Source organism: Camellia sinensis, chromosome 3 (assembly GCF_055761805.1).
Source record: "Camellia sinensis isolate YWXY chromosome 3, ASM5576180v1, whole genome shotgun sequence".
In the NCBI taxonomy this organism is placed as follows: domain Eukaryota; kingdom Viridiplantae; phylum Streptophyta; class Magnoliopsida; order Ericales; family Theaceae; genus Camellia; species Camellia sinensis.
Genome location: NC_138963.1, coordinates 212,308,285 through 212,319,301, shown reverse-complemented (window position 1 = coordinate 212,319,301; position 11,017 = coordinate 212,308,285). Strand labels below are relative to the sequence as shown.

The 11,017-nt window shown below is 35.7% G+C and overlaps 1 protein-coding gene across 3 annotated transcripts; it reads left to right on the top strand.

Annotated features, from left to right (window-relative positions):
• Positions 1-1,030: 1,030 nt before the first annotated feature.
• Positions 1,031-6,237, top strand: LOC114319606 (GTP-binding protein OBGC, chloroplastic). Of its 3 annotated transcripts, none has more exons than XM_028266636.2 (7): positions 1,031-2,147; positions 2,906-3,179; positions 3,460-3,748; positions 4,107-4,350; positions 5,162-5,270; positions 5,708-5,900; positions 5,991-6,237. In XM_028266636.2, the coding sequence occupies exons 1-4, from the start codon at positions 1,132-1,134 to the stop codon at positions 4,298-4,300; spliced, it is 1,773 nt and encodes a 590-aa protein (XP_028122437.2). In that variant the 5' UTR covers positions 1,031-1,131; the 3' UTR covers positions 4,301-4,350; positions 5,162-5,270; positions 5,708-5,900; positions 5,991-6,237. The 3 variants fall into 3 exon arrangements, with proteins under 3 accessions (XP_028122437.2, XP_028122435.2, XP_028122434.2); XM_028266634.2 differs by having other exon boundaries at positions 1,032-2,147; positions 4,107-4,266; positions 5,668-5,900; XM_028266633.2 differs by having other exon boundaries at positions 1,033-2,147; positions 4,107-4,266.
• The last annotated feature ends 4,780 nt before the right edge of the window (positions 6,238-11,017 follow it).

Genomic DNA, 11,017 nt, shown 5'->3' with positions numbered 1-11,017 from the left:
CCTGTCCCCTACCATTTGGACCGATAGATCGGAAGCCGATCTATCGAATGCCACCTGCCGAGCTATACGTAGCTCGGCCCTCGTCATTGATGTTACCTCGATTTGCTACAGAACTTCCTTCAAACAGCTAGGTCCAAGCCTCAGTGTCACAACTGACCAGCCTGGCCCAAGACCGAGCTATCAGCCCCTATTCTGGTCCATAGCCCACCTCTTAGTGCGGCCTAATATTCAGAAACAGTGCTTCCTAGCTCGGCCCAATTTGGTTATACAAATTACTCTCTCAAGGACAATTCTTATGTATGTAAATATATATCATATATATTTACGTAAATTCTTATAAATATACATAAATTATCTTATAAAATCGTGCAAATTTTTATAAATATTTAACTTATAAAAATTTAAGAAATTATAACTTATGTATATTTGTAAAAATTTATGTGATTTTATGAAATAACTTATGTATATTTATAAAAATTTACACAAATACATATAATATGTACCTTACATATCCAAACACCCTAAACCCTTCCCTTATTATAAATGAAAAATTAAGATTAAAACGAAATAAGCTTGTTTGGTAATTATTTCATTTTCAGTTTTCAGTTTATATTTATAAAATTTTTAAAAATTATCATAAAAACTTTTTTGATAATTTTTTTGGTTTATAAATAGTTGTCTCAGTTTATAAATTTGAGAAAAAAACGTAAACTTAAAAAATGAGTTTACGTTAGTTTTTAAACAAAAATTTAAAATTTTGACTAAATTTTTTTTTTAAATAAATTTTTTTCAATTATAATATGTATGATCTTATTGTCATAAATAATAAAAAATAAATATAGATATTTTAGACTTGAATAAATATTTTTTTTTAAATATTCTGTTTAAATCAAATATATTTTTAATTTATATTTTTTAAAAAAATAAACAAAATTTAATTTATAAAATTTTTGTCAAACGTCAACCAAGTATTTTTTAAGGACTATTTGTGTAATTGGTCGAAAATATAAATCCAGACACGTGGCCAAAGACACGTAACCGCTATATCCACTCATTTCAGTCCACTCCATGCTGGCTCTGCAAAAAAACTCGGGACTTTGAGAATCAAAAAACAGTAGAGAGAATTCAACAATGGCTTCATCTCTATCTATATACATATCTCCACAAGCCCTAGCTCGCAATACTCCAAACCCTCGCAACCCCCTCCCCAGAAAGCTCTCCAAATCAAACCCTAACCACCACCATCGCATTACTCGCACCACCTCCCGTGACTTCCATCCTCCGCCGCCGCCGCCTCTCTCCTCCGTCTCCGGCGGCGACGCCACCACCTACACCCGCCTCCCTCCCAAAGACGACTTCTTTCTCTCCTCTCTCCACTCCTCAACCGAGGTCAAGCTATCCGAATTGAATATTTCAACTCGAAAGATCGAAAACGACGAATCGAGTCAAGAAGAAGAGTTGTTTGATGAAAATCTAGGGCTTTCTTACGGAAAGTTCGAATTGTTCAAGGTGAATTCTGATTCTGAATGCGAAGACGATGATAATGAGGAGGAGGAGGAGGAGGAGGAGGAGGACTATGGTGGTGAAATGTTAGGGTTTGAGGGTGGAGAAGCTGGGGATGTGGTTGGTGGGGATGGAATTGAAGGAGAGGAAGTGAAGGAGAAGGAGAAAGGAGTGCCGGCGGTGATGAGATGCTTTGACAGAGCGAAGATTTTTGTTAAGGCCGGTGATGGCGGGAATGGGGTGGTGGCGTTCCGGCGAGAAAAGTACGTGCCATTTGGGGGACCATCCGGTGGCGACGGAGGGAGGGGTGGGAATGTGTATGTGGAAGTTGATGGGTCGATGAATTCGTTATTGCCATTTCGACAGAACATTCATTTCAGGGCAGGGAGGGGGAGCCATGGGCAGGGGAAGAAGCAGAATGGGGCGAAGGGAGAGGATGTTGTGGTGAAGGTGGCACCAGGGACGGTTATTAGGGAGGCTGCCATGGATGGAGAGCACGGGGAGGTGCTTTTGGAGTTGTTGTATCCGGGGCAGAGGGCGTTGTTGTTGCCGGGTGGAAGAGGAGGGAGAGGCAATGCTTCTTTTAAGTCGGGGACGAACAAGGTGCCAAAGATTGCGGAGATTGGAGAGGAGGGCCCAGAATTGTGAGTCTTTCAAGTTCTTAAATTGTTTGTTCAAATTTTTAAAAAATTTCAATAGGTAATTGCATATATTGATTTTAACACGTGGAAATGGTTTCATGGATTTTTTATTTGATTTGTACATCCTTGTTGAGAGATATAGGGTTTTGTTCTGTTTAGTTCGGTTGTTTCTTTTGCTGGCACATGCGTGTGTGTAGATGGTTGATGCCTTCGCTGTGCATTAAAATAGTTACTATGTTGCTTGTCAATAAATAAATAACTGTTGTACAAAGTGCAGAAAGTCTATTATGATAGCTCATATTCTTTGAGTTCACTAATTTATATTTTTACAATTCAGTATACAAGAGTCTGACCATTTTAGGGGGTCAGATGGGTCACAATTGCAATATCTCCTACGCCAAGTGGCACTGCATTTGGAGATACAAAGTTTTAGATCACCAAGATTTTGATAGTGAGACTCACTTGTGGAATTAATAAGTTGTTAATACATGCACGGGATACCAATTCATCCAGGTTTTAGAGGTAACATTCATGGTTGGTGTATTTATGAGTAAGGGGCCTCAAGAGTAGTCTCTTCATAAGAAATGGGGGGAAGGTTGTCTAGCTACTACCTCTCTAAGTCTTGGACTTTGTTATAAGCTGGAGCTTTGTGCATTGGGCTTGAGCTTTTTTTTCTTTTTAAGGTTATTCAGAGCTAATTTCCATGGTTAGTGGAAGTCTTTCAATTTTGTTATTAATTATTTTGTGAGCATTTTGATCAGGTGGTTGGAGTTAGAGCTAAAGTTGGTAGCTGATGTTGGAATAATAGGTGCTCCAAATGCAGGGAAAAGCACACTTCTTAGTGTTATTAGTGCTGCTCAGCCAGCTATTGCAAACTATCCCTTTACAACTTTACTTCCAAATCTCGGTGTTGTTTCATTTGACTATGATTCTACAATGGTCGTAGCAGATCTCCCAGGTTTACTTGAAGGAGCACACCGAGGTTTTGGTTTAGGCCATGAGTTTCTCCGGCACACGGAAAGATGTTCTGCTTTGGTATAAACCCTCTCATAAATTGTGCTTGCTCTGATACAATTCACTAAGATTTTGAAATAGCATTGCTTTATAGAGTAATTACTGAAGAAAGATGTCATGGCTGTACATTTTGTTTCTTGCTTTTGAAATTCGCCACACAATGTTATTTTGTGAGATTGTGAAACTAGAGCTTTTATTCTTACTTCAGATGTAGAGTTATTCTACTTCTATTTTATTTGTGGATTTGCTTGGGCCAATTCCGTTTCGGACTAATAGAACTATTATCATTATGGAACCTTAGGTACATGTTGTTGATGGTTCATCACAGCAACCAGAATATGAATTTGATGCAGTTCGTCTTGAGCTAGAACTGTTCAATCCTGAACTTGCTGAAAAGCCGTATTTAGTTGCCTACAACAAAATGGATCTTCTGGAGGCATCTGAAAGGTGGGTATCATTCAAGGAAAACTTGCAAGCTCGTGGCATTGAACCTTTTTGCATGAGTGCTGTGATGACAGAGGGTACTCATGAAGTGATCTGTGCTGCCTATGAGCTTGTACGAAAAAGAATGGAAGACAATAAGGAAGAAGGTTGGAAATTTATCTTATTTTCTTCATTAGAATGCATTGTGTAGATCTATTTATATGTGCATCTAATGTGCATGTGCTTATGTGCACATTTCTACCGATACCAATAAAGAGTATCAATATGCATTGGGTTTGGGGTTGTCCTTTGCTGTGATTGTGGGATTTATTTTATGATTTTATTATGTGTGTGTGTGAGTGTGTGTGTGTGTGTGTGTGTGAGAGAGAGAGAGAGAGAGAGAGAGAGAGAGAGAGAACAGATGAGACAATCAAAACATTACATATAGGGTTATATATGTATATATTTGTTTATATACATTTACAATCTTCTACTTCTTTTGTGTTGCCTTTGGGTGTCTGACAGGTTGGAATAATCCAGTAAACTTGAACCATGTGGCTGATATGGTGCAGAAGCAGCGAACTGCCCCTATTAATGAGTTTGAGATCTCTCATGAAAGCAGTACTAATATGTGGCATGTAGTTGGATCTGGGTTACAACGTTTTGTTCAAATGACAAACTGGCGGTATGTGTACGTTGCACATTACCTGCATCTATAGCTATTGCCTTTATACCCTTTCTCCTCGTTTCTTGCTGTCATTGTCTTGTGGTGAGTCTTCCTGTCATGTTCTATCAGATTTATACTTGCAAATTGCAAATTATCAGTGCATAGCTCATGATACTGAATGCATTTTTCATATTCCTCATATTGAGTGCATAGCTCATGTTCTATCAGATTTAGACATGCACAACCCAGCTTTGAACAAAAATATTTTGCCTGAAACTGGATCTTTGGATCATGTTGGATTATTCATTTTGATTGAGTAAAAATTCACTAATAATATTTGGTGTGATCTACACAAAACATCAATTTTGTGAACATTCCTGGTTTTGATATTACCTGAATTTGAATTTCAACAGGAATAGGAATATTTTATACAAACCTATTTTGCTTTGTTTTTCTCTGTTCAGTGTTTTTTCTCTAAGTTTTCTTTTTGTCTTTTTTCTTTTTTCTTTTTTTTTAATATTTTTATATTTTATTATTAATTATTTTCCTCATGATAATCCATAGACATAACCATGTATTCAAAGGCTGGGAAGCCATGTGTGGACAATATACATGTCACTATTAGGGGTGCATAGTATTATATTATGACATTGTTTTCTTGTTCCAAATTTTATGCGCTGCAGGAGACGATGGTCTGTCACATTTTTCTTTCTTTTTTTAATTATTCCATGTCTTCAGCCGAAAATTGGATGTATTGTTGATCTGTTCTTCCTTGTTAAGTTTGTATAATGTAATTGCTTCTAGTTCTGAAAACAAGGCCTCAGATAGGCAGCTGTTTTTTTGTCAGAAATTTCTCCTTTTTTCTTGGCATTTGAGTTGCAACTCTTCAGACTATTTACATGTTTTGCAACAGATACATAGATTCAGAGAGAAGGTTCCAACATGTTTTGGAGGCATGTGGTGTGTACAAGTCTCTAATTAAACTTGGTGTCAACGAGGGTGACACTGTCGTTGTTGGTGAGGTGCGTTTATATTGCTTTGACTTTCCAGTTCATTATTTTACCTAACCGAAGCATGAAAGAATAAAGACAAAATGTATGAGATTACAGAGGGCTTGCATAGTATAAAGCACTGACAGGATAAGTTGCCGATGATTCTGATAAGGTTTGTTTGACCTATGTGGAGCACAGGGTTGAATTTGATCAATCATGATGAACTGTTACCGCTTATCTCCCAAATAGAGAGGACTAATCTTCAAGGAAATATAGAATAGCATGAACATTTTAAGTTTGATTCTTTATCGGATCATAAAGATCTCAATAGTTCATACAATAGTGTTTATCAAGTTTCATTTTTTTGTCTTTTGCCAACTTCATTTTCAACTCAAAGCTTTATCTTGTATACATTTCCCACTTTTAGTTTCAGTAAGAAATTTGAAGGTCTTTTTGGTGCCTACCAGATGGAGATGGTATGGCACGACTCTGCAGACAGCTCCCGATTAAATTTGAGGAAGGGGTCAACCGGTTCAATTAAATGGCCTCAGTGGACATAATGTAACCGTGTCATTCAAGTGCCATTGTGCCAATCCATTACTGTCAATGGAAGCTTGCCTGAACCCCTTATTCCTCAGCAGTACCATTCTAGCAATGCCGGTATTGTAACTTTATCTACTTTCATTTTCAATGTCTTGAATTTTTTCCTAAATAACTGCATTGTTTAAGCCTCACTAATATACTATGCAGTTATGATGGTTGAGGGTTTTTAACTTATGAACTTGTCCGAGGCCGTCCAGATTTGGAGTTCAAACATATGTGCAGTGCTTCATGATTGGGAGAGTTTCATGAGGATTAGTGTTGCAGAGCAAATATTTTATTGTTTCTTGCTGAATAATACTTTACATGATGAATGTAAAACCAAACTGGCCTGTATTGATTATTTTAATTTAATTGATCAACTGTAGTAAGGAAGAACAAACGGTTGCCTTTTTTATATTGGCTTGCTCATAGTTTTGAGATGTGATTTCATGTATGCCCATGTTATATCTTTGTGATGATCACGTACGGAAAAAATTGTTGTTGGCCTTGGGAATTGAATTCTCTCTAATTAAGCATCCGATTGGAGAGGTGGTGTTAGAAGAGAGGTTTACTTCAATGATCTAAAGCATTTATTTGTAAGATCCAGATAAAACATTTATTTGTAAGATCCAGATCATCCATTTAAAAGATTGTGTTGATCGGATATCGATAATTACATTATTAGATCACATTTATTTTTAAAAAAATTAACCTTTTTATTTTTTGGTATGCTCTACTCAGCAAATCATTCAATATTATTTTTTAATTCTAAATTTAAAAAAATTGTTAGTTATACTATTTTTTTCAAAAAAAAAAATTAACAAATTTGATAGTTTGTTTGGCATAATTATACCATACTCTTTGAAATAAAAAAAAATATCGAACATATTTTATTTTTACCCATGTCTTTATTCAGGAAATGAACATGTCCATATTTTTAAAACTAAAATATTTATTTTAACTTTCATTATTTTTATATCTATAATACACATGGTTGGAAGAATGATAATAATTAAATAAATTTATTAGATAAAAATGAACAATAGACATAAACACAAAATTCATAAGGTCAACTTTAGTATAGACAGGAAGAGAGCAGAGAAGTCTAGAATTAGCATTAGCCTCTTATCATGTCAATTGAAATCTCATCAATTTGTCAATTCATCACTATCAAACATCTCATAACCTGTCTAATTCTTTCATATCTGTCAATTAAACTGTATATATATTTCACAGAAAAGCACAAAAACAAAATCAATCACACAAACATAAACAGAAACACAAAATCAATCGCTCAGAAATTAGAAAGAACGAGAGATACTGGATGAATCATCGTGCATGTCAATATATATAGAGAGAACCATATATCTATTTATGTATATGTAGATCTTGAAATCCTAGGGAAGAACTAAAAATGCAACATAAGAGAGATGAAAACCTTGATTCATTCATCGCAAACAAAAGTTGATGAAAATCTTCAAAGAAATGTGTGTAAATGTGGAGTAAGAGGGGCATTATTGAGCCGGCTTATGGTGACGAAGTAGGGAGAGCTCTTTTGAGTGCAAAAGTGATTCGTGTTTGTAGAGAGAAAAGTGAAGTACTGTTTGTGTATATATATAGAGGGAGGGAAACAACTTCAGGCTCTGTTTTCAGTTTCATCGCATCTGTAGGCTAGAAACAAAGAAGATTCCTCGCCTTTCACAATTCCATTTTCTTTTTTGTTTTTGTTTTTGTTTGGACTTGTAATAACCAAATTTAAGCGGCATTATGTTTGTATTAACTATTATTTAATTGGAACTTGATTAACAATAAATTTTGAATTTCAACATTTTGAACAATAAAGAAACACATTATCATAAGGTATTTTAATTTTTCACTTTCATGTCACCACATTAGCATTATAGAAATAGGAAAAAAAAAACGGCAAAAAACTTTTTGGTAACAAATAAGAGCAAGATAGACTTTTCAAAAAAATTATTAAATTAGTTGAATTTTGTACTTTTATTGCATCACACAACTAGGTAACTATATATTTTTAAATATCACAAAACTAATGATTGCATGGGGATAAAATCTTTAATTAAATCATTTATCTAATTTATATCAATAATGCAATTTATCTATCAAAATTATTTTATAATTTCATAAAATATAATTTTGTTTTCTCCAATATCTCATTTTATTATCCAAATTTTTTATAAAAATTAATATAATCTTAATTTAATTTGACAAAGTTGCATGTTCAATCACAACCATGGTGGATATGCAGTTTATAAAGCAAATTTTTCTTTTAGAATTCTTAGAGCCTCGTTTGGGAACCCTCCTTTTTAGCTAAAAAGTAAAAAAGTTACTAAATTAGCCAAAAAGCCAACAATCTATACTAAAAAGTCAAAGATTCTCTTTTCTCTCTACTTTTTGCACATCTTTTCGTAAAAAGTCAAAAAGTCATCCCAAACATACTAATGTTTTTTAGCTTATATTTTAGCCAAATAGCAAAAAAATTACTAAATTAGCCTGTTCCCAAACGAGGCATAAGAATTCATAGGAAAGACATGAAAGTTATCATGCAATGGTACCCAAGTCTATCCTCATGTGGAAAGAATGGTGGAAATCAGTCACACATAGTGTGAACAAATTTATTCTATCTCTTCACATGATTAGTTACTTTAGCTTTCACTATGTGATGGAAATTTCTTTTATTTTTCATTTCAAATTATCTTTGTTCCATACAATTGGTCTCTCTAACTTTTATTATGGGATTTAAAAAGAATTTGGAAGAGTTTGTAAAGTTAGTGAGGGAGGTATAATGAGAAATTATGTGATTTTGTTGTTTACATTGGTTTTTTAAAAATTAAGCTATCATTTGGTTTTGATTTTAAATTAACATGTGAATCAAAAACTTAAAAAAAAATGTTTGATTAATCAATTTTCAAAATTCTTTTTAAAATTCTTTTTCTCTCCCCTCTCCTTCTCTCTCTCTCTCTCTTTTCTAGGACACCCTATAGCTCATATGGACACGTGTGTGGGTAAATTAACTCGTGCTCTGATACCATTCTATCACGACCCAAACCCGCCCCTATAGGTTTAGCATCGTAACCGGCCAGTAATCCTTGGATTACCGAAGGCCTTCCTGTATAATCAAAATAATCGGGACTTGCGGAAGCAATAAACAAAACACCAATAGTCCAACGAGCGGTGCATCTACATGAACAAATAATCACATGCAAAAGCGTTAATTTACCCACTTACATTACATAACATATAACACAATATCTTATACAAAAAAACATATGTACGGGACAAAAATGTATAACATAACCCAAAGCTTGCTAACTGCTTCCAGGCCTAGCCCCAACTTGGAGGCACCCAAAACACTTGGTAGGTTTCAAAACAGTGGCTCGGTAAAAACCCTCCTACACTTGCCCTCCAGAACGCTCACCTATAAATATATGTATATATATAAAAACAGTGAGCTAGAGCCCAGTGAATAACATTAAAGTAAAGGGATTAGTGAATGAATTCCAAATATATCATATCCGTAAAACCAAGCATGACACAATCATTCATATCAGTCTCATATCAGAACATAACATAATGGTACATCTCATAGAACATATTACATATCGTCTTCCAACTAGAGTAATCGGTTCCGGATACCGATTAAACACATATCACCACGATGAAGTGGCTAACGAGATCTCATATTCACAATTATGTCATGGACCCACATTTACATGTTGTCCCCCATGACTTAGGACTATCTATGGATGCCATAATAGATTTCAAACATGGGACATTCGTTCACATAAACAATATCATTTCAGAAATCATAACATATCATAACTCGTTTGGAACATAATTCATATCAACATATCTTTACAGAAATGTTACTCACAGTGGGTTTCCAGAAATGATTGGTCAGTCTTTAAGTCTTGACCTACAAACATAAATTTACATATGTAGACACCCCATTTTTGACCGTCTTCAAGACTTGGACGTCACCGTTTGAACACCCCGTGATCATCCATGTTTGTGTTCGTTTGGAGTTCCCGGAGGTCTCAGCTACGCGCCTTGCCTCAGGATCTCCGAACTCGACTGTTTAGTGTCTGGTTTTGCACCAAACACTTGTGTTTTGCCTTGGAGGGGTAGGGAATGCCTTGTGAGGCATCCCCACACATCACCGGCCATGGCCAGAGGCCACCGGCTGGTGTTTTGCTGCCATCGGCAATATATATTGCCGGTCGGCATTTTTTGTTGCCGGTCGGCACCCCATTTTGCCAAAATGGCATTTTTGGGCAGCCGACTACTATTCATCTATTTTTGCAGATATTTTATTACAGCTGTCTTGTATTTGGCTCCCCTCCATACACGTGCATGGAGGGATCTCTCTCTTTAGAAGCTTGTCTTGTAAGCTTTACAAAACAAAAAGCTCTATAAGAGGAGCCCTTCTCTCCCTTGCTTGGGGTTGGAGACACTTTAGAGATTTTAGATAGCCATATTAGGGTTTTGAGTTCTAGGGTTAGGATTGATACACATTCTATCTCTATACCTCTCTCTGTTTTTACCTTTGTGTGTGTTTAAGTGTGTTTGTGTCCTACTATTGCACACAAACACATAGTGTTTCACCTTTTCTTAGTTCCTTGAAGAACCAGAGGTTGTTCTTGGTGTTCTTGGGTGGTTTTGAGCTTGAAAAACCAGCTGGTCCACCATTTGTGAAGGAAGTCACCAAGGGTAAGAAACTAGTCCATTTATTTCCCATTTTTGCATTGTATTTTTACCTATCTTAAAATTGTTTTTGAGCTTGGTGTATAATATGAAAAAGTTCTTTTTTTAGGCCCTCTAAATAGTTTGTTTAGAGTGTTTTGTGGTTTGGAGGTGTTTGACCCCTCTTAGGCCTTGAAAGGCCCCATTTTGTGCTATTTTGAGTGAGCTCCGAGACCTTGATGTTTGGGCCTCCTCACCACTAAAATCTTGAGGGATTTCAGAGGTGAGGATGGTGCCTTGAGGTCCTAAGAATGAGAGGGCCACCCCCTCTCCTTATTGTCCTTAAAATGGACCATTTTTGGCCTCTTGAGGGAGCATCTAGCTAAGCTTCATGTTGACCATGCCTTAGCTGTTTTTTGTGCCTATTATATCATAATATGCCTCTGTTTATTGTTGGTTTTGGTACACCATGCATGCTTAGCATACCTACA

Excerpts from the sequence above, each read along its gene's own strand:
- LOC114319606 (XM_028266633.2), top strand. The coding sequence starts at position 1,132 with ATGGCTTCATCTCTATCTATATACATATCTCCACAAGCCCTAGCTCGC. Across the intron at positions 2,148-2,905 it reads GGAGAGGAGGGCCCAGAATT|GTGGTTGGAGTTAGAGCTAA; the intron begins GTGAGTCTTTCA and ends CATTTTGATCAG. Across the intron at positions 5,271-5,707 it reads ACACTGTCGTTGTTGGTGAG|ATGGAGATGGTATGGCACGA; the intron begins GTGCGTTTATAT and ends GGTGCCTACCAG.